The 24,634-nt window shown below is 36.5% G+C and overlaps 2 protein-coding genes across 7 annotated transcripts in view; both read left to right on the top strand.

Moving 5' to 3' along the window:
* LOC136848015 (serine-rich adhesin for platelets-like) overlaps window positions 1–17,351 on the top strand; it is a 402,233-nt gene extending 384,882 nt beyond the window's left edge. For all 6 annotated transcript variants that reach the window (XM_067120042.1, XM_067120046.1, XM_067120041.1 and 3 more), the window contains one exon: window positions 11,580–17,351. In XM_067120042.1, coding sequence (XP_066976143.1) covers window positions 11,580–12,886 — 1,307 coding nt within the window. In that variant the 3' untranslated portion in view covers window positions 12,887–17,351. The remainder of the gene's footprint in view (window positions 1–11,579) is intronic.
* A 6,707-nt stretch (window positions 17,352–24,058) lies between these two features.
* Window positions 24,059–24,634, top strand: part of LOC136848014 (uncharacterized) — a 48,905-nt gene continuing 48,329 nt past the window's right edge. Inside the window, exon 1 of the mRNA XM_067120040.1 lies at window positions 24,059–24,324. The gene's annotated coding sequence lies outside the window, so the exon portion shown is untranslated. The remainder of the gene's footprint in view (window positions 24,325–24,634) is intronic.

Here is a 24,634-nt window from a genome sequence, read left to right as displayed (position 1 = left end):
ACGGAATTCTGGGAGGACGCTCCACGGCATCATCTTCAGATTGTGCGTATAGTTCGCAGCATCTTACCGTGTGAAACCGTGCGTCTGTCCGTTTTTAATTTTTTATCTTTGTGCATCAGCGTATTCGCCCTAAAATGCCTCCTAAAAACGCCCTGCTCCTTCAAAGCCTTCTGGCAGAGAGTCTAAAAGAAAGAAGTCTGTTATGAAACTCGAGGAGAAGGTGAAACTTCTTGACATGTTAAAGGAGGGCAAAAGTTTTGCCGCGGTTGGTCGCCATTTCAGTGTTAATGAGAGCACAGTGAGATATATCAAGAAGAAAGAGGTGGAGATATGCAAGTCTGTGAGTATGAGCTACTTCGGTAGTGCAAAGACAGTTGCAACAGTGCGGGATAAAACAATCGTAAAAATGGAATCTGCTCTGGCAATCTGGATAAAGGACTGCCGGAAGAAAAATGTGCCCCTCGACTCCAACATCATTCGCGAGAAAGCACGACAACTCCACCAGTAGTTATCAACTGCTAAGGAAGGCGACGACGTAGTACAGGCAGAGGAAGGCGTTGAAGAAGGCGAATTGGAATTTCTAGGCTTTGATGAACCTGCACAAGAAGAAGAGGGGGAAGAATCCCAAGCAGGACCATCATCAGCGCCTCAAGGTTTCCAGGCCAGCAGGGGGTGGTTCCACCGATTTCAAAAGTGGTTCAACCTAAAGTCTGTTACTCTGCATGGGGAAGCTGCATCTGCAGACACTGAAGCAGCCGTGAAATATCTGGAGGCCTTCAAGAAGATCATCGAGGAGAAGGGCTACCATCCAGAACAGGTGTTCAATATGGATGAGACTGGCCTGTTCTGAAAGAAGATGCCTTCCCGGACATACCTTATGAAGGACGAAGCTAAAGCCTCCTGATTCAAGGCCCAGAAGGATAGGGTTACCCTCATCATGTGTGGGAATGCAGCTGGTTTCATGCTTAAACCAGGCCTCATTTACAAGGCTGCAAACCCCAGGGCCCTCAAGAATAAGAACAAGGCATTGCTTCCTGTGTTCTGGATGCATAACCCTAAGGCCTGGATCACCAAAGTCCTCACAGAGTACTGGTTCCATCAGAGCTTCATCCCTCAAGTTAGGCAATACCTGAACGACTTGGCCATGAAGTTCAAGGTGTTGCTGATTATGGATAATGGTGGTGGCCACCCTCTCGATCTTTCTTACAAGGGAGTCCAGTTTGAGTTCCTCCCTCCCAACACCACCTCTCCTCCAGCATATGGACCAGGCCGTGATCCGTTACCTTCAAGGCACTCTATACCGAACTCCTCCAGCACCTTGTAACTGCAATGGACAGTGACAGTGAATTGACGCTAAAAGAATATTGGCGTAAATTCGCGATTGCCACGTCTGAGTATCATCAGCTGATCACTGAATGACATGAAGAAGGAGACCCTGAACGCATGCTGGAACAAGTTGTGGCCGGAGTGTGTTTATGATTACAGGGGCTTCTCTCCACAAGGAATTCAACATTTGGCCATTAATAAGGCTGTCCAGTTGGCGAGGATTCTAGGTGGGGAAGGCTTCGAGGACATCACCGAGGATGAAATTGGCACCCTTATTGATGCTCACTCTGACCCCCTGACAGACCAGGATTTGGAAGAGCTGACGAAGTCTGCCAGTGAGGAAGAAGATACGCCAAGTTCAGGGGAGGAGGAGGAAGAGGAGAGCGGCCTGACTTTGGAATGTCTGTCCCACATGAAGAGAATGATTCAGGATATGCAGGAGTATGTTTCAACATGGGATCCTTTTATGGAACGCTCCTCAAAGTTTTCAAACATGCTTGATTCAGCATGGGAGCCCTATAATCAAACCCTCACCACCATGAAAAAGCAGCGACAGCAGCTGCCTATCACCATGTTCATCAAACGGACGAAGAAGGCCCCTCCAAAGCCTCCCAAATCACCCGAAGTAGTGCCTCTCAAATCGCCTGAAGAAGTGACTCCCCAGTCGCCTGAAGTAGTGCCTCTCGAATCGCGTGAAGAAATGCCTCCCCAACCGCCTGAAGTCGTGCCTCCCAAATGAACTGAAGAAGTGCCTCCTGAAGGTGAAGAGGCAGCCTCAGATGAGTTGTAACAACTCTGCTTTGCTGTGCAGTCATATCTTCATCATTATTCATCGCACTGCACAGCTAATTCATCATCATCATCTTTAATCAACATTCATTGCTGGTGAGTACCCGTGTGATTTACGTATGTAGTAATCTTAATATATAAGTACAGCAGCATGAAATTTTTTAAAATGTGCATAAATTTAAAAAAAAATTTTTGTCTCTCTTTTTGTGAATTACGTATACGTAAATACCAATGTTCCCCCCGAAAAGAAAACGGGGCGGCTTATAACTGTATGAAAGAAAATGTGTGACTGAATACGTAGGGGGGACTGGATTATTTTCACCTACAGCTGTAAGCCATACAGTATGTACGTATAAATGTAACGATAAAATGTTTAAGATGACTTGGAAATTAAAATAATAGTATCATTTCAAAGATTAATACAGTAATAAGGTACAGTTTAATGTATATTTGATGTAGGCTGGTATTTTTAGGCATACAGTACTTTGGTGTTGACTTTTCATGGTAGACAGGTACAAATATACGTAGTATTAAATTTTTTAAAAAGTGCATACGTTTTTTAAATTTTTGTCTCTCTCTTTTTGTGAATTTCATACTGTATACGTAAATACCAATGGTTCCCCCTGAAAAGAAAACGGAACGGCTTATAACTGTATGAAAGAAAATGTGTGGCTGAATACGTAAGGGGGACTGGATTATTTTCACCTACAGCTGTAAGCCATACAGTACGTACGTATAAATGTAATGATAAAATGTCTAAGATGGCTTGGAAATTATATTAATAGTATCATTTCAAAGATTAATACAGTAATAAGGTAATAGTTTAATGTATATTTGATGTAGGCTGGTATTTTTAGGCATACTTTGGTGTTTGACCCTTCATGGTAGACAGGTATAAGTGTTTTTAGAGGGGTGTTGTAAGCATTTGCAGATTTGACCTATTCGCGGGGGTGTGTGGGACACATCCCCCGCAAATTACGGGGGTTCACTGTATATATAATATTTATGAAAAGAGAGAAATAATATAATTAAAGTTTCAATACCTAAAGCTGGAATTCTTGATTCTCATGGCTGGCTGAAAACACTTGCTCTTGAAATTATATCATTACTAGTGTAAATTTAATATATTACATCCCTTCAAAATTAATAATGAAATGAGCTGATATATATATATATATATATATATATATATATATATATATATATATATATATATATATATATATATATATATATATATATATATATATATATATAAATAAATAAAAATAATATCCACGAAAGAAAAGGAAACACTGGAGTGCTAAGAGGCCTTCGACACTAGTCCTTTACTTAGCAGACTGAAAGAAATATAAAAGTATGTTTACAAAGGAAGCTCATATAAATGACAGATGGGGATTATAAAGGAAACATATGTACCTGGAATCCAGCATAATTGAAGAATTAGTAGAACTGCCAAACCGGATTAAATATTTAAGAGGTTTTTACAAAGGATTAGGAGCAACCGTTCAGGAGCAGGGACAGGACAATTAAAAGATTATACAGGTTCGTGACTGACCACCTAAAAATTTTTAGTACAACACAATAATTCTCTTTTTTTTTAAACAATAATAACTTTTTGCAAGATGAACATTTTTACAAATAAAAAGAAATTATATTAAACATACGGATATATAGAAAATATATATCAAGTAGCTACCTTGTAATTAAGTCCGTTATTTTATCTTATAGGTCATTCTTGAACATTTTTCTTATACAGGGGTCCAAATAATACATGCCAGGGCTAAGATTAAAATTACAACTGGAAGTAAGCTGGATAATAGCAGACTCCAATAGATTTCTTGAAGAGAAATCTTTCGATCTGGCAATCACTGAACTTTCAGTCCAATTTAACCTGTGAGAGTTTCCACTTAAATGAATGAATATAGCATTGGATGCTTGTCCAGTTTTGACTGAATACTTATGTTGCTTAATACGTACATCTAAATCTTTGCTAGATTGGCCAATATAAAAAGAGGGGCAATCCAAACCTGGAATTTTATATATTATATTGTTGTTTTCTTTAGGGCTATTTTTTATTAACATTCTTTTGAGTGTGATATTATAAGGAAAAATGAGGTTTACATTAAAAGGTTTTAACAATGATTTTATGTTTTGAAAACCACTAAAATAAGGCAAGCTAAGAATGTTCTTAGGGGTTTCTTTCTTCATGTTACTTTCACTATAAAACTTTTTGTGGGCTTTTTTATAACAAATATCTAGTATATGTGAAGGATAACATAAATCTGTCCCTATTTTTCTTATGTATTCAATTTCTTTATCCAAATACTGGCGACTGACAATGCACAAGGCACGTAAAAACATTAGAGGAAAAAATTTATATTTTGATGTTGAGGTGATGGCCTGAATAAAAATGGATATAAGTTAAGTTGTTGGTTGGTTTCCTATAAATACTGAATTTACATTGAAATGGTTCTCTATGTATTAAAACATCTAAGAAAGGAAGGCAACCGTCTTTTTCTAATTCTAAGGTAAACTTAATGGATGGTACCTGGTTATTCAAATTACAGAGTAAATCATTTTCATCAATACCAGTAGGCAAAACAGCTAAAATATTGTCAACATACCTATACCACTTTAAAGGAGTATAAATGATATTAGGTATATATCGTTTTTCAAAGAATTCCATGTACAAGTTAAGTATACCTTAGTTTTACCAGACCACTGAGTTGATTAACAGCTCTCCTAGGGCTGGCCCGAAGGATTAGACTTATTTTACGTGGCTAAGAACCAATTGGTTACTTAGCAAGGGGACCTACAGCTTTGAGAGGAGTGGGGATAAAGGGTTGCCCATTGCCATATCAAATATTTGTTGGTAAAATGCACCATTGAATATTAACTTACAATCACAAATGCACAACGTAGTGAGAGAAATGATATGACTTACAGGTAGAGGTAATTCGTGATGGATTAATTCATTACTAAGATACTCTAAAATGGAATCTATTGGGACTTTAGTAAAAAGGGAACAAACATCAAAACTAACGAATCTATCAGTGTGGCAAAAAGTGATTTTGTTTAATTTATCAACTAAATCTAGACTATTATATACGTGAGAATCTGATAGTTCCAAGTAACGGAGACAAGAGTTTGGTAATATATTTCGAAAGTTTATATGATATTGAGCCAACAGTACTGATAATAGGCCGCATAGGATTGTTTTCTTTGTGTTTTTACTAATCTGTACAAGTAAGGTAACGAGGGAAATTTTACCAACAACTGACCTATTAGTTCTTTTTTTTATCTTTAAGGATTTTTTCACTGTGCTGTTGAAACTTTTATGACTTGATCAAGGGGATTTTTGTTAGTTTTTGTATGTTGTATCATCATCCAGTAGGGCTTGCATATGTGATATGTAGTCAACTTTATCTAAAATTACAATACTATTCGATTTATCAGCTTTTGTGAAGTGGATTGTATTGTCTTTTTTAAGGTCGGTCAAGCTTTTCTTATACCGAGCAGGAAATTGCTTTCATGCCTAACATTAGCTCCATAAATGACACCTTTAACTATATCAATATGATTTTGAGGAATATCACATTGTTTTTCAAATACACATAGGGATGACACATTCGTTAAAGCCGAGGGTCTGTTAAATACAAAGAAGGATAAACCATATCCGAGCGCACTCACAACATTTTCACTTATTTGTTTACTTGATAAATTTATAACACAGTCATTGCGTGCATTATTAGTCCAGTCACTGCTATCAATAAGATTTTTTAGTTTTCTGTCGAGTTTTCTTGTTAGGGCATCTGTAGTCCTACAAAGTTTTCCATAAATTTCTTGTCGCAGTGAATCCTTCCAATTATCCGGGATAGAATGATTAAATGAAATTCTGGCTTTTTCTAGTTCCTTAAATTTTTCTTTCTCCTCTTGCTTTGTGGCTGCTATGTGGCGTTTTAACATCATGGCACTGAATTCGTTGAATGGGTGATTGTCATATCAGTATTATTGGCTCAGTATCATATAAACTTTCGAAATATATTACCAAACTCTTGTCTCCGTTACTTGGAACTATCTCAGATTCTCACGTATATAATAGTCTAGATTTAGTTGATAAATTAAACAAAATAACTTTTTGCCCCACTGATAAATTCGTTAGTTTTGATGTTTGTTCCCTTTTTACTAAAGTCCCTATAGATTCCATTTAAGAGTATCTTAGTAATGAATTAATCCATCACGAATTACCTCTACCTGTAAGTCATATCATTTCTCTCACTAGGTTGTGCATTTGTGATTGTAAGTTTATATCCAATGGTGCATTTTACCAACAAATATTTGGTATGGCAATGGGCAACCCTTTATCCCCACTCCTCTCAAACTTGTACATGGAATTCTTTGAAAAACGATATATACCTAATATCATTTATACTCCTTTAAAGTGGTATAGGTATGTTGACAATATTTTAGCTGTTTTGCCTGCTGATATTGATGAAAATGATTTACTCTGTAATTTGAATAACCAGGTACCATTCATTAAGTTTACCTTAGAATTAGAAAAAGACAATTGCCTCCCTTTCTTAGATGTTTTAATACACAGAGAACCATTTCAATGTAAATTCAGTATTTATAGGAAACCAACCAACAACTTGACTTATGTCCATTTTTATTCAGGCCATCACCTCAACATCAAAATATCAATTTTTCCTCTATGTTTTTACGAGCCTTATGCATTGTCAGTCCCAGTATTTGGATAAAGAAATTGAATACATAAGAAAAATAGGGACAGATTTATGTTATCCTTCACATATACTAGATATTTGTTATAAAAAAAGCCCACAAAAAGTTTTATAGCAAAAAGTAACATGAAGAAAGAAACCCTAAGAACATTCTTAGCTTGCCTTATTTTAGTGGTTTTGAAAACATAAAATCACTGTTAAAACCTTTTAATGTAAACCTTGTTTTTTCTTATAATAACACACTCAAAAGAATGTTAATAAAAATAGCCCTAAAGAAAACAACAACATAATATATAAAATTCCATGTTTGGATTGCCTCTTTTTATATTGGCCAATCTAGCAAAGATTTAGATGTACGTATTAAGCAACATAAGTATTCAGTCAAAACTGGACAAGCATCCAATGCTATATTCATTCATTTAAGTGAAATCTCTCACAGGATAAATTGGACTGAAAGTTCAATGACTGCCAGATCGAAAGATTTCTCTTCAAGAAATCTATTGGAGTCTGCTATTATCCAGCTTACTTCCAGTTGTAATTTTAATCTTAGCCCTGGCATGTATTATTTGGACCCCTGTATTAGAAAAATGTTCGAGAATGACCTAAAAGGTAAAATCACTGACTTAATTACAAGGTAGCTACTTGATATATATTTTCTATATATCCATATGTTTAATATGATTTTTTTATTTGTAAAAATGTTCATCTTGCAAAAAGGTATTATTGTGTTGTACTAAAAATTTTTAGGTGGTCAGTCACGAACCTGCATAATCTTTTAATTGTCCTGTCCCTGCTCCTGAACGGTTTATCCTAATCCTTTGAAAAAACCTCTTAAATATTTAATCCTGTTTTGGCAGTTCTACTAATTCTCCAATTGTGTTGGATTCCAGGTACATTTGTTTCCTTTATAATCCCCATCTGTCATTTATATGAGCTTTCTTTGTAAACATACTTTTATATTTGTTTAGTCTGCTAAGTAAAGGACTATACTCTATCGGCGCCTTCATGGTGATTTAGGCGTTGTCCCCTACATTGCCAAATGTACTTCTCTCAAGTTTTTAAAGGCCTACCCTTCCCATTTACCCCTTTTAATCCGTGCTTCTGTCAAGGAGGTTTAACCTCCTTGGCGTTTGTTAATGTCTCCTGGGAGCAGTATATTTCTGGGTGTTCCCTATTGCCTTGACACTCCTTCGAAAATATTTCCATTCTTCCTGGTCTCTGTTGATTACACAAATAAGATTATCGGCAGCTATTTAATTTATCATCTATTCATAATATGGTCCTACGTTTCTTTCCAGTAAGAGTTTCATAACATTTTTCTATTCATATACCTTCTTTTCTTTGATTAAATCAAGCGTTGGTACTTCCTTCCTTACATAAAAGTCTAAAACAGTTCTACGTAAAACGCTCTTGTCAAAATCGTCGAAATCTGTCACAGTTCTCAGTTGATGCTTCTCCCGTTCCAGGAAAATTGCTGTGCCGCATCTCTCTTGCGTATCTTTGACTTCTTTGCAAATCCTGCTGACTGTTCTCTCCATTATCATTGTTGCTTCTGAGGCGCATTGTAGTGTTTTTCTGATATCCACAATGGGTCCACGGTTTGCCTTTTCTTTAGAAAAGTACTTAACGACCCTATGAACGATTTCTCGAGCCTGTGGATAATGATTAATGCGGGAACGAGGACTTCCTTCCATGTTGTTTGTAAGGCGACAGATTCCTTAATGAGTCATGAAGTGTTTTGACTGAGCTTCCCTTGTGGAGGCATGGGCTGTTTGACATCTTTATGCCCTAAGGTCAGCTTAACAGGTGAGAGAGGAACTGGCAGCGCTGGAAATTTTTTTGTCACGTTTAAGAATAAACGTGTTGTTTTATTGTTGTTAAATGCTAGAAAATTACGAGGGCCTTTAATATTGGGCAAAAATTGATTAGCAACCAATTATATTTGTGATGCATAAGTTATGCTGCCTTCATATACCATACAATGTGAGTGGGAATATTTGATGTGGCAGCGCAGGTCACCTCCCATGCCCTGCCCTTCTCGCCATGAAGGAGCCGATGGAGTATAGTGTCGAAAGGCCTCGCAGTACTCCAGTGTTTCCGTTTCCTTCGTGGATTTTATCTTTATTTATATATTCATCACGTTCCATATTTTATTGATTCAGTTATATATATATATATATATATATATATATATATATATATATATATATATATATATATATATATATATATATAGATATAGATATAGATATATATATTTAGATATAGACATCTATAGATATATAGATACCTGTAGATAGATATAGATATAGATTATATATAGATATATAGACATATATACATATATACATACATATATACATGGATACATACATACATACAGGCAGCTCTCAGTTATCAGAGATCTGGTTTTTCGGCGCTTGTCAGGCGACAAAAATCGGTGATTTTCGGTGCTGAGCGACGATTTCTGCTTATCGGCGCCGATACATACCTTACAGAGGTGCCAATAATTTTCAGATAAGTGCCAATAAACCCGAAAATCAGCGATTTTTGGTTATTGGTGATTTTTGCCAGTGTATATATATATATATATGCATACATATCTATATATGGATGTATGTACATGTGTGTATATGTTCCAGCATAACTCTGAAACACATTGAGCAATTACAACCAAACTTGGTATACATATGACTACTGGAAATGAATATTGTGGGGGTAAGACATCACTAGCACCAAAGGGGGTGGGGGTGGGGGGTGGGAAGGGCTAACAGTAATGGCTGGTTCTGCCTGTCGACTTATTAACTAACAAATTCTATGGGTTTATAGTAACTAAATAAATTCTATGGGTTTATCATACCTCATTTTGGTATACATATCACTTACTGTCTGGAAAAGAATATTGTTGGGGTAAGCCATCACTAGCACCAAAGGGGGTGGGGTGGGAAGACCTTGGGACTCTGCCCAAAAGACACGCGCAAGCGCACGTTCCTCACTGGAACCTGGACACTTCTGGCGAACATACATACAGTGTCATCTCACATAATCCCATGCCTCGAAAATCCTGACACCATCCTTACTTAACGAGGAAATGCGTTAGATGATAGCTAAACACTCTCCAAGATTTTGGGAAAGTTTTCCCACCCACTTGTTAATTCAACTTCCTGTGAAAACTTGGACTTTGAAAAAGTACTTTTGTAGTTTATTCTACATTTTCAAGTTCACACTGAATACAAAAGAAGTTGACAGAGATTTATATACAAAAACAGAAGGTGGGGGTGGAATGTTAATCTCCACCCTGGATTATCTCTTGATCCCTTGTCCCTATCTGTTTTGTTTAAAGAACATGATGCCCAGATTAACAAACTGTAACCCTGCCCCCACCTTCTGTTTTTGTATATAAATCTTGGTCAACTTCTTTTGTATCCAGTGTGAACTTGAAAATGTAGAATAAACTACAAAAGTACTTGTTCAAAGTACCAGTTTTCACTCGCCTTCCGATGTGGACTTAGTGATATTCTCAAGCACGCGTTTCTTCATGCTGTACTGATTTCAAAGTACCAGTTTTCACTCACCTTCCGGCGTGGACTTAGTGATATTCTCAAGCACACGTTCCTTCATGCTGTACTGAGATATATATATATATATATATATAATTATTATTATTATTATTATTATTATATCACAAACATTAAACAACAAATGTCATTAAATATCCAGTTAACTCTCTTGGGAATATCACTGAAGCAAATTTTAATTGTTAAACAGTTCAGTACCTGGGTGATTCAAATGCCCTACAATGGAAATTTTATATATGCATATATGTATGTATGTAATTTTATTAGCCACAATGCCCTCATAACTTTTCGATATCATCACACTATGAAAATGCTTGTAACTACAAAGCCTAGTTCCAAATCAAGAAAGAAATGAGATTAGATCTCAGGTCTGGGGTACAGAACAGGGTAACAATCATTACTTGGCAGCAAAGAAAAGTATAAATCTATACACTTTTCAGACGCACTTATATCTGTTGAATTCAGATACATTTACTAGGTCTGGAATAGACTCACTTTCAGTATCATATCCAAGTATTGATTCGTTAATGCTTTTTAGGCTGAAATATATGTTTATATTCTACTGGTGACTTTTTACCCGATATGTATGTAATTTTATTAGCTACAATGCCCTCTTAACTTCTCGCTTTCACATTTTGGAAACTCTTATAACTATGAGGCCTAGTATCAAATCAAGAAAGGAATAAAGTTACTCGGATGCCTGGCTGAGATTCGATCTAGGGTCCTGGGTACAAGATGAGGTAATGATAATCCCTGCTCATATGTGTTTATCTCTGTCAAGTTAAGGTGCATAAATACTTATCTGGTAAAAAGTGACCAGTAGATTCTGTATAAATAAATTATATATATATAATATACATGCTTACAAACATATACAAATATACATAGATACATACATGCAGTTATATACTTTTTAACCTTTCCATTCACCATTGTTTACCATATGTTTTGCTTCCATGTAAATGCTACGTAGAATTTAATTAAATTTGTAATATTACTTTAATAATTGCATAAGGCTTAAACATTGAGGCAAGAAAATTAAGCTTTTTATTTTTTATTCATGTGTAAACTGTAAATATAATAGCCTTTAAGTATTAGCAAAATAATTTTAATAACCACACAAGTTCTTTACTTTGTCTTACAGCATCACATCGTAATGGCGGTGGCCGCATCATCCTTGGAGCATGCACACCCCGTCCGACCGTGATTGGCCGTGAGGATTTATTTCAAAGATATGGTGATAAAGAAAAAGCTGCCCTTCAGGAATTTGAATTCCTGTGTGACTTTTCCACGTCCCATTCAGACCTTGGATCACAAGATGTCCTTGGTGCCTGTGGTGGATTAAAAGAAAATGATCCTAGTAGTTCGCATTTTCCATCTAGTATGGGCAAAGATGTTGGTGCTGTTCCTAATAACCTAGAAAAATACATCCATAATAAGAATGCAAAAGATGAGCATAGAACTTCAAAGATAGCCCATGTAAATGTAGTCAAGCCTAAAACATCTAAGATTGACTCCGTCAAGATGAGCCATGTAGAAACAAACGTTGCCAGTGAGAATGGTGTAGATACCAGCAGCATATGTAGTGTCAAAGCTGTAATACGTCAGCTCAACAGGAATATTAGTCCCAACTCAGGAATGAAGCAACCTGCCACAACACCTATCCCAGCTAATAGAAGTGCTTCCAGTACAGGCTATAGCAAAATTAGCTCCTCCAGTAGTACAAACAAACAGAAACCATGGAACTCAGCAAGAAGTAAAGTGAATGATGGGAGTGTATTGAGCAACGTCAAACTTAAACCAATGAATGCCAGGCAGGGAAATTCCCCTTCCAGTCGTACTCCTTCTCCTCAGCTCAGAGTAAAAGACAATAATAAGTGTAGTTCAGGTGCTGCAAGTAGTGCGTGTTCAAACTCAGTTGAAAAAACACAAGGGTCCAGTACGAAAACCACTAGTAGACCCCAAGTCAGCAAATGTGTGACAAAATCAGGCTCTCCAACTCGTATCCCACGCATTCAGGTACCACCTACGTCTTCCAAGAAAGCACAGGTAGATTCTTCAAAATCTCAGAAAGTAGAAGAATATAACAAAGACTCCAGCAGTGAACTTTCCAAACAGCCAAAACAGTGTGAGAGGGCCTTGCCTCCGAAAGGCTCTTCATTCCGAGCAGTCAAGCCTTCACCTCGTATACGTACAAGTGCTTCTCTGCAGCAACGTCATTTACTGCGATCACAGCAACCGAATCAACAGATGGGTGTTGGAAGAAGTCCAAGAGTTGCTAGGTTAAGAAAAACAGACCCTTTAGACTCTTTTGTAGGTAAACCTTTGTGTGACAGTGGATCGAGTGAGGGTTCTGAATTGTGTGGAGGGAGACTATCTCTCAGTGACTCTTGTGCAGAGAACTTTTCACCCATTGACAGTGGGGAGGAAGTTTTCGAGAAAGAAAGTTAACAAGCTTTTGATTGTTAAGTTGCTTTGTCTCTCGCCAGATATGGTGCTCTAAGGAATCTGTTTTAATAGGTTCACCCATCATTTTGTGTTCACTGCGCATGAATGTTCTGAGTTATATGTCAGGTAGCTCTGGGGTTATTTATTTTCCTTAATTTATTTTATCCCAATATACTGTCTGTTAGTACAGTACATTCCAACTTTGTGGCCAAGACAGTGTCAGATGAATGGTGCATTTATTAGCATTTTTATGCTTTCCTGTTTACTTTTGTAAAATGAAGTTGTCTTCCACAGTCTTAATACAATAATGATGATATTGCTTAAGGTTTCCTTTAACCTGCATTTGTGTTCAATAATTTGCAGAAAATGATGTGATGCACCTGTAATAAGTGTCATCTTTCATGAATAAAAATTAAAGTACAGTTGTTGTACTAACACAAATTTTCATGTTTGATGCAAGACTACTTTTACCATGAGAGGACTGGTGTAAGAGATATTTTATAGAAAGGTTAAAAAGATATTGAAGCAGGCTGCATTTGAGCAGTAACCCCTAAGCATTTTGTGCTAGTCACTATCTAATAGGATGCAGTTTTTTTTTGAGAATATATATACAAGTATGCAATAAATAACATTGTTATACACTATAAACTACCATCACTGATTATGCAGAATCCTAATTGTTTCAAATCATAAACTATTTTAAGGAATGTGGGAAGTGGTAAATTTTTTTGGAACATGAACGAAGCACTGTGACATGTCATTTTGCCTTATGGCCCCAGTTGCCAAATGTTATTACTAGCCTCAACATTACCTCAGGTTTTGCAGTTGCATTGATTTGCATAGCTGTTTATGAGTATTATTTTAGCATTTAACATACTGATATCCTGTTGAATGATGCTCAACCTGTATGTGTAGAATTTGAATTATTGCAGAGTTACCCAGTTAATATAGCTTATAAACTGATTTTGTTGTTTAATCTTGCAATTGCTTTATTGCATTTGATTCAGTATTGCTGTATATTTAGAATGATGTACTTACGGTCTGGAATGGAATGTTTTGATGTTAGTACAGTTTTATCTGGTTTTTCCTGGTTATTACAGGTAATCACATAGTAGCAATTGTTAGCGATGAAAAATTTTGCCCTTACATATCATTTAAATCATTAATACATTTCTGCTTTTCATCTGAAATCTGTGGAGAGAGGTATAAGAAAATAGTTTTCTGAAAATTGTGCAAAAATTTTTAGGTTGCCATTCTGGAAAATTACCTAATGAAACGGGGAGTCAGAATTCACGTTGTTGTTTTGTCTATTGTCCACATTACAGGATAACAAACAGAAATAATTTTGATTGATGGATATTAGTTAAAAGTTTTTCACAAATATATGTGGTTGCTTTCTTTGCTTTCATTTAAGGTTTCTCAAGGTTTCTGATTGTTCATGTATACATTTTATGTTTTCTATTGTGTAACACTGGCAATAATTTTTTTCAGTCGTTAACTGTATTTTTGTGCTTTCCAATAAGTACCAAATAAAGTGTCACTCCTCCACACTGTGATTATGCAGGTATATCGCATGTTTATTTTTTTAAATGTAAATGTTTTTGAGCTTCTAAAATAGCCTTCTTTAATGTAAGGCTTTCTTTAGAATATGTTTATTGTTTTGCTTACCATTATGCTGTACAGTGATTTCATATCATTGTGTTCATTATGATGGTTTGGATGTGAAAGTTGTTTTCAGAGTGGATTCATTGCTGTATTTTCCCTAAAAGAATTTGAAAATGAGAAATCATCAGTGAACTCAGGAATAGTTTTCTGATAGGGGTTTTTAATTGCCTTCCGAATGTGTCTAAACTTACAAATTTTATCTTTATGGACCAGGATAGTAAGCCATTTGTTTAGTTATATATTGACTATTATTACTGTGGTTAAAAGTGGATAGTGCAAGCTTTTATAATTATATCATGTGCTTTATATTTGGGGGAAAGAGTGTTGTCGGGAGTGCATTTGGAACTCTTCCCTTTCTGTATTTATTTGTGGTCCATATGCTTACTGCAAGTGATCGCCCGTACCTTCTTTTGACGACTATTATTTATCTTACTTAGCTGCTTTGGTTTCAGGTAGGAAAAATAAGGGTCCTCTTTTTAGGCATTCCTTTTGTTAAAAATGTAAGCATATTAAGAGGAGATTTTTTTTTTTTTGCTTGCGTGGTTTATTTTCCATTTCCTTGAATCAGTTTTTCATCTTGATATTCTGGAATTTTTCTTCAATTAATTTTCCATTAAAATCTGAAGTATTCTCTCCTAGATAATTGCAACTTACTTCATCTTTCTGGTTACTTTCATAGCCTTCATTTCATTGAGTTCATTTAGCTGTGTGCTGGGTAATATTTTTTAAATAAGTAATGTTTGGGACCTTTTTTCTACCTCTTTCTTTGCCTTTACTGTTTACCCATCTTTCTTTGCCTTTACTGGTTACCAAACTGTCTCTCCTCGTCATACTCTAGACCAGTTTTTTTTTTTTTTTTTTATATTATATAGCAAAGATGCACCTCTTTCCTGATGCCTGGGCAGTTTTTGGAACACTTTTCATTGCAGTGCACTACAGTATTTGGAAGCATTTGTTTAGCTGCTATGTGGTTCAAGTTAGCACTAATGATTTACTGCAAAACCATTCATGTATAGAATGCAGATGCAATTCAACTGATTTTTTAAATTCCCTTCATTGGATGTTGAGAAGTACATGTGTTATCTTTTTTACATACTCATAAGCTACATTTGAAGTCAGGTGCTGAGGTGCTTTTGATATAATTCCTTTGTTTCTTGTACTATTCCCATGATTCTATCTTTCCTAAATAAATGCCGACCATGAATCTCTCCATATTATTATAAAGTGCTGAAGTCTTATCTTATACTTAGTGTTTTATATGGCTCCTGTCTTAGTCCGTCTTAACGCTCACTGCCCATACCTCTTGCATTAAGAATCAAATTGCATGGCAGTCAGTTTACCTTTATAAATAATCTTGTGAAGGGGTTAGTATTAAGTTGAATTTTTTATTTTGAGCTCTCATGACAAGAAGTCAAGAATGTTGGGAAGAATTTTTGAAAATGTGTTTTTTTTTTTTTGAGTAGGTAGGGGAGCTCATTGTAAAATTGCCCCAAAGTTATATCATAAGATTGTAGGTATATTTATGAACAATTGTCCATTTAAAGTCAGTATGGTATGATGTTTATAGGTACTTGATCATTCCAGATTTCATCTACAAATCATAGCTTTAAGAGTACAAGGAATGTTTAAGTCATTGTTTTACACTTTTTTTTGAAAGTCAGAAGGGATCTGAATTGTATCCTCTCTAGGTGAAGTAGGTTTTAAGATTTTGTACTTTTTTGTTTTTGTACTCTTTTGTAAGATTTGCAAGTGTCAGAATGTCTTGATATATATATATATATACCCCAGGATCAGTATTGCATTTTACAGTATGCTGCTATTATTAATGATGATTCTTTTTATTGAGATATAATTAGTATGGAAAGTTACTAAATTTTGCCAAGAACATAATGAATTTGCATTATTATTTCATTAGAATTATATATAATGATTTATTTTGATAAATGTGAATGCAATTTGAATATAATGCAGTCAGATCTGCCTTTGGTTACATTTAATATATAGTTCATTCCCTCTTTCCTTAATATTGAGGATTGGTCAAATATTTAACCAAAACTTTTATTTCATTAAAATATTCATAACAGAGCAGATGAATTTCATGGGTTTGTTTGTAATTGACGACTTGACATGTACTTTCACGGGAATGGGTTCATCAGTATGTATTGGAGGAAGGTCGTTTAAGGGGTGAACCTGCGTGTTGAAATTTTATTTAAATTTTGTATGTTAAAGGTGCTCACAACAATTTAGATAGATATTTATAGTTGTTTTGTACATAATATTAGCAAAGAATTACAGATATATCACGTAGAGAAAACACTTTAAGAAGGTAAATGACACACACGTGCATATATTCATATAAAATGTTATGTTCTCTTCTTTACTGTTGTTTTTGCGAGTAACTCGGCATATGTTAGTCAGTTTTGAGATAAATTGCTTGCACTTCAACAGAATGATGGAACATAACATCTATCAGTCACATGGCATCTATTTTGTATTTCTATTATTCTTATCTTCCCTTTTGCATGCATGATGTAAAGGCATCATGTTTTTCTATTTATTTTTATATATAATTTGCTCCCCAAAACATATTTCCTGCCTTCCCATTAGTAGTTTATAATTCATTGTCTCATCCATGATTCGCAGTCTCTTTGAGGTAGATCTCAAATCTTTTATAACAATCATGAAATGTTTTGAATCAAGTGCATTTCATAATGTAATTAACTGATGTAAGATAGTAGGCAGTTAGTGTATATAGGTTTTGTAGTTTCTTAATTATTATATCAATATAGTCAACATTTGTGCTTCTTTTGTATCATTATCCTTGAATTGGAATTCGTTGAATTAAGTTAAAAGTTGTAAGATGTATTTTGCTTCATTGTCTTCCTCTTAGTAATGGTAAGAAGACAATAAGCTGGTTATGTGAAGAGAGGTGGGCTGTTGTTCCCTTCTTGCTCACCTTATTCAGCACACTGTAGGTGTACCAAAGGTTTTTTGCCCGTGACCTTTTGGCTCCAAGATTCAATGCTTTTCATTCATTTCCTTATATCTTCCTACCTGACTAGAATTTCGTCAATGCTTTAATTTTTAAACACACTTGATTTTTCATCAGGTTTTCATGAAATTTTGCAAGAAGGTAATGCATGCCCCCATTCCACCCCTGGATAGCGTTCCTCGCTGGGTGAGCGGGTTCCGTTCTCAGCTACCACTATGTTGGTCGCGAGTTCGAATCTCTGACCGGCCAGTGAAGAACAAGAGGAATTTGTTTCTGGTGATAGAAATTCATTTCTCGCTATAATGTGGTTCTGATTCTACAATAAGCTGTAGGTCCCGTTGCTAGGTAACCAATTGGTTCTTAGCCACGTAAAATAAATCTCATCCTTCAGGCCAGCCCTAGGAGAGCTGTTAATCAGCTCAGTGGTCTGGTTAAACTAAGATATACTTAACTTGGACTTCTAGCACCCTTGTTATTGAATGGCGATCTTTAGAGATCAACTACTTTAGTCCTAAGTAGCTGCTGTAAAGTAAGTTAGCTGGGCTACCTCTCATTTTTCCCCAGCTCCATCTCTGCTACTGTCAGGGTGGATCTTTTGTTGACAACATAATTGCATAGTTGAACATGGATTTTTGTTAGATTGTGAAGTAGGGGGTGGAGGGATAGCATGCCTTCTTACTCATAGAATTATAGTAGCTTATGTGGTTGAGCCGGGGAAAAGATATGTGATAAAACTCGCCATTAGTTCTGGGTCTGATCCTGATGGATTGAGGACATTTATGATATTGGGGGTTAGTGTAAATCTGGGAAATTTTTCCCAGGTTAGTTACCATTTGTGACAGAACTGCAGACATTAATTTTTGGCTCCCTTTGTAGGAAGGAGGTTGTCCTAGATGAATCAACTAACCTACATCCCATGAATAGTAATATTAATTAAAATATTTATAACCAGATCAAAAATATCAACTCTATACAGTACTCAAGTCCCCATAACATAGTAACATAACTTTGAAACAGAGAAAAGTTTAAGGCACTTCCAACCTTGACCCATTTTGATTCTGTTTGGGAGTGAAAATTGAAAAGACACCAAAATAGCAAGTCCTTTAGACAAATTAAAGTAAAGTGGCTTATCAACACTACAACCAAATATCAGTCTGAGAGTTAGATGTTAGATGCATCACTGAAAGTAACAAAAATAAATTTAGTGGGCAAAACTTACCCCAAACAATACAAATTCTTGGACAAAGTAGGGAAATCAGATGATAAGTACCACAACCCTTACAATACAAAAACCTGCAACATACATGACTATAATAAAATTATCTGACAAGAATCCAAAATGCACATTCTGCAGATCAACAATGCAACTGTGTGGAGTCATGCCTCCCCACCCTCTTTCTGGTCCCAGACCTGTTGCCCTCACTGGATGTCATATGAGAGACAATTTCTCCCAGAAGCCTTATACCCCAGTGTCTGATCTAACAAATTGTGATCAGGCCCCTTTTCTCTAAGTAACAGTCATATTTTTCCCCTCTGCTTATCAAAACAGACTCTGAAGGCAACCCTAAAATGATTTGTATTACAGAAAATTTTGCTCTTGAACTCTTGATGGAAGATAGATCAACCCTTTTCCTCAGTGCTTAGTCCAGTCTGGATAAACTGGACTACCCTCAAGGCACCGAGGGTAAAGTGTACAGTATATTTAGTTGGGCCTCCCACGACTTAACTTTTCAGAGGTGGTAGTATTACTCCTCCCTTTGTAAGGCACCCCTTGATGGATGGAATGAGTCCTGAATGAAAGTTAATTTTACTATGTCATGAATATGATTGCACAACCTTTGACATCTGGAGCACCCACTATTCTCCTTTTTGATTCTTCCAGTCAAATACAAAATAAAATGGAATAGCCTTAAAACTTATTGAAGTGGTAAAAGCAAAGAGAAAAACATAAATGGGTGAGATCCAGTCCTAACCTATTTTGATATTTTGAATAGAGAAAATGTCAGGGTTGCTAATACTAGAAAGTGAAAACCAAATATCGTCACATCACAAAGACATGAAACCAGCAGGATAAATGGACATTCAACAGTTGATGAAATGACTTTAAGACAATGCAAAACAACACTTGGGTAATTGAAGCAACTGCTAAAAATCATTCTTGTAATACAAAAGCAATGAAACATGTTGCAATGAATAGTGTACAAGGGACAATCATATATTCCAGTATTAAGGTGGACCATTTAAAAAATATTACTCTTAAAAAAAAACAATACAGTAATGTGCAAGGTCGTGCAAGTACAATATTCCAAGCAGGAAAATTGAACAATTCTTAAAAGCACCAAAATTAAATTTTGATGGACAAGAACTTTAGTTGAAAACTAAAACTTTAGGTCATAATAGAGAAGTAAGACCACATTTACCTAAATTCTGACAATGTAAAAGTTGCAGTAAATATGGACACACACAAAATTCTACAGTAACCCCGGATATGCATCCTGTGGATCAAATTATCACACAACAAAGTGGAACTGACCTGAACCAACTTGCAGAAGCTGTGGCCAGAATCACCATGCAAGATCTGAGTAATGTGCACATCATAACAAATAGCTAAAATGCTTCAAGATAGACCTGGAATATCCTTAAAGGAAGGTGAACTGGAACTAAAGTAAGACGGCCCAGTTATCCAGCAGAAAAGCTTACATACAAAACCATGACCCAAAAAAGTTCTCAAAATCAAAACAGTCATATAATATAATGCAGAACAAAAAAGGAAATAGAAAATATTAAAGATTAGATGAAGAACATACTAGCCCCCCAAAAAACCAAACCAAAATGATGTACTACAGTATCACAAATGGAAGATGAGGAAATTAACCAAAACTTCAAAGGAAAATTAGAAGTTACTAGCCTTAGGCTAAGCTTTAACATGTATTGAAATTGGAAAGCCATATAGCCTCTATAAAAGCCAAGTGCTGAAATCCATTAAATTTCATAAGAAAAAACTCTCTCTCACAAATCTGGGAAGCTGACGTACCAACATTGACATTGCCATACAATGCAACTCAGGTATACAGTTCAGCCTTGGATATAACCTTGAAAAGTCTGGAGTCAGATCACATTGAGGCGACTGAGGTTACTTATGTACTGGAGCTTTTAAATCTTTCCCAAACTTCTGTCCCAATTAGAGCCAATAGACTGTCTGAGTCCACAAATGTAATATAAAATTTCCTCCAGCAGCAGAAGCACCCCTACCTAGATTATGCATGCGGTACAAACTTGTGCACACTTAAAAGGTAGATTTCCGAGTTTCCATATACCTCAGAGCATCCCCGTAGGGGGGCGGAGTGCCATCAGTGCACATCACGTGGTGCACTGTAGGCACTATTTAAGGGTCTTTGCAGCATCCTTTCGGGCCCTAGCTGCAACCTCTTTCATTCCTTTCACTGTACCTCCGTTCATATTCTTTTTCTTCCATCTGACTTTCACCCTCTTAACAACTGTTGCATAGTGCAACTGTGAGGTTTTCCTCCCATTACACCCCGATATCTGGATCTCCGGAATGGCTTAACGGATTTTGATGAAATTTGGCACAATTAGGGACCTTAGTGGGAAACTTCTAAAGCCACAGTTTCATCCCAGTCGGTTAAATATTTCCAGGGTTATAGAGGACCAAAGTCGGGGTTTTTGTGTACTCCGGGTTGCTGGGCTTTACTAACTGCCAACAGCCATGGCAGTTGATATTGCCATCACAAAAGAAGCTACTTGGACCTCTACAAAACACTAATGAAGCCATGTTTTGTAAAGATGTCAGATGAAAAATATATTGACATAATACCTACTCGGATGGTCAGTTGAATGCCCTTATTAAATCCCGGGATGGAAATAAAAGAAAAGAGAGGGGCATGGGGAAGGGGAGGGCTAATGAGCAGACCCTAATCCTTAAGAAACAACATGCTGTTCTATCATGAAGAAAAAAAACGAGGGAAACAGATGAAGGGAGCCAAACTCAAAACTTGGAAGGAGAGGGAAGGAAATAATCACCTAACTGCATAACCAGTGATAACCAGTTTCCAGAGAGCAAATACCTGTACGGAGTGTGGCGGTATTGGCTACGATTTGATCATGTAGGAATAGGCACTAGTTTTTGATGAAACAAAGTTAGTTATTTGGATTATGTAATCTCCTCATGAACAGCTGGAAAAAACTTGAAAAGTGAATGTTCAGAGCTGAGGAGTAATCAATCAAAATGTTTTCTCCAAAAAACTTCTGCAAAATTCTGGAGGTAAAATAAACTAAAACCAATTTGATAAAAACCCAAAAGGGGGTAATGCTGTCAATGCTCCTCATGGGGTACACTGTAGGCATTACTAAAGGTTCTTTGCAGCGTTCCCTCTGCCCCTAGCTGCAACCGCTTTCATTTCTTTTACCAAAATTCTGTTCATATTCTCATTCTTCCATCTTACTTTCCACCCACTCCTGACAATTGTATCAACATTTTTCAGCGCCGAATTACGTCACAGGTCCCAGCACTTGGCTTTCGGACTAAATATATTCCAAGTCAAATAAGATAAGTGAGAAAATCCCTGTGGATCTTGCAATGTGAACCCGGAAGGAAACAGATGAAATTAAGATTTTTGGACTAAGTAACTATTTTGCACTGTTTTGAATTCCCTAGTGTTAGCACAGAGCCATATAGGGCTAGTTAAAAGTTTAAATCAAGAAGTTTCGCTGAAAAGGGATGAACAGTGGATGTTTCCAACAAGGTCCTTGGTTTCCAAGAGGAACGATACATACAGAACCGACAAAAAGGTGAAAAAAAAACAAGGATTCAAACCATACTATCATTTTAGAAATGCCATATTTTGCTAATTATCTCTAAACGGCAAACTGCAACTTGCACTTTCACTAAAGCCCATATAGAATTCAGCTGACACCTTAATTAAATCGTCAAAGAAGAACTCGAGATTATGTTTCAACCTGAACCCACGGGGGCAAGTAACAAATTAAACATCTGAATACCCAAATGGCTCTACTTTCATGAGATGCATCAATTGTTTTAAAACACGTGAAGGACTTGCATTACAGTACAATTGTTGGTAGGCAAGAAAAAATATCTCAATTCATTGATGTAAACGTGGCAACATACTAAGAGTATTTTGTTACCTCATATTTAGTTCATTAGCTTCATTTGTTAGTAGGACAGAGCACATATATGGACAATGCACATGCATATCACATATCTACTCTAATATGAGTTTACTTCCCTGTTCAAGCTATTTTTATCAGTTTTTTAGTGTAGTGTAATGTATTCTCTTTATTTTCTACATATGCAATTATTCTCCTCAATCTTTGCTTTATGTTCGTCTCTTTTTTTTCATTCAATTGAGTTTATTCTTTTTCTTGCTCCAACTTCAAGGGGGTATCAAGGGGGGGATTAACATTTCTTATGCTGTGTAAGCAGGAGGATTTAGTCATGGAATGAAAGTAAAAGAAATTGAAAAATATGGTTCCCAACAAATTGCAGGTAATTTTACACAGGTTCGGGTATGGAAACAACACTCAAATTTTCAGTGACGTATTTTCATATCTATGAATATAACGAGAAGATTCGTTCTATTTATGTAATTTAAGGTTTTTAGATTTAGGTATAGAATGAAAATAAAGGAAATTAGAACTTCCACAGGGTCGCGAATCACGAATCTGAATGCAAAATTGCAATTATTTCAGTATCACAGGAGACCTTGCGGATAAAGTTATCAACAACCTAAAGGAACACGGGCTTTAGGTTGTTTGAAGACGATACCAGAATGACGTTCGTATTCAAAGGAGATTTTATGCGACAATGTCCGGATCCTGTTAACTGGCCTTAAATAAACAAAGGATGAGTTTTCGGATTTTAGACTTGTGAAAGCAATGAGTTTTTTTTAACTCATATCAGTTAAGCACTTTTTTTTGTTTCTCCCTAAATAGTTTAAGGCGAATGTTCAGAGCCAATGATAATTCTTCAGACTGCTGTATCTAGTTTACTAGTGCACAAAGCATTACCTTGCATTTCTGGCAAAGGAACAGTAGGCCTAAAATTTTGGTATACTTAGAACAAATTTTTGGTGAAGAAGAATAGTGGATAATGTAAAGGGAAACATCAAGTCATATTTGGTAGTAATTATTGATGTGTCTGCATTGCTTACGGCCACCGCGCGTCAAACACAAGATGAGTGGGAAATGGGAAAATGTACAGCTTCGAAAGCGCGCACCTTTGCGAAGAGCCCGTAGTCTTGAAGTGCAGCTACGAAAGAGCAAAGCCGAGGTAAGGGTACGGAGAAGGGTAAGGTGAGATCGTTTTGTGACAGAGGGCTGAAGGCGGTGGTGTGTGTGTGTGTAGAGAGAGAGAGAGAGAGAGAGAGAGAGAGAGAGAGAGAGAGAGAGAGAGAGAGAGAGAGAGAGAGAGAGAGTGGGTTGGAAAGTGAGGGAGGCAGCTGGGGGAACCCGAGTATTGATCACATCAGATTGTTGAAAGTAGTGAAGATTGCTGGGTCGTGAGGTACGGGTGCTTGTGGTAGTAGGAGGAAGTGTAGGAAAACCTCCAGTTCTCCTGTCTTTATCTGTCCGAAGACTCCGTCTTCTTGTAAAGACATCTTTCGAAGCCCAGGTGCGTTCACGAAAAGCGTGAAGCTCTGTGAGATACCAAGTGAAGAGTAGGAATAACAGGAACGCCGTTCTTAACAGGTGTTTGCATCTCGCCGACCCCCACCCCCAATAGCACAAGCATCAACATTATCGCTAAGTAAGAGTATTGTGCAATTGTGAACGCATGCATTTGTTTGGTTCCTGGTTTTAGCCGCGAATCAGTGGTGAGTGTGGGGGTTTTTTCAATTTTTTGCCACTTGTCCAAACACGATTCCCTCAGACCACGGTTGGAACAACCGCCACATTTCTCGGAACGGAAGAATCCGGGTTTTAGCAACACAAACAGCGGCCTCGTCATTCATTACTGTTGGCATTCTGTGACAGTGGGGCTTTGACAGAAATCCACAATTCAGCCCAGAACGGGTTGTAGACCTCGTTTGCACAGAATTTTATGCTAAAGAGATCCA

The sequence above is a fragment of the Macrobrachium rosenbergii genome, chromosome 18, assembly GCF_040412425.1.
Source record: "Macrobrachium rosenbergii isolate ZJJX-2024 chromosome 18, ASM4041242v1, whole genome shotgun sequence".
Classification (NCBI taxonomy): Eukaryota; Metazoa; Arthropoda; class Malacostraca; order Decapoda; family Palaemonidae; genus Macrobrachium; species Macrobrachium rosenbergii.
Note: the sequence above shows the minus strand (reverse complement) of the source record. Positions and strands in the feature narration are given on the sequence as shown.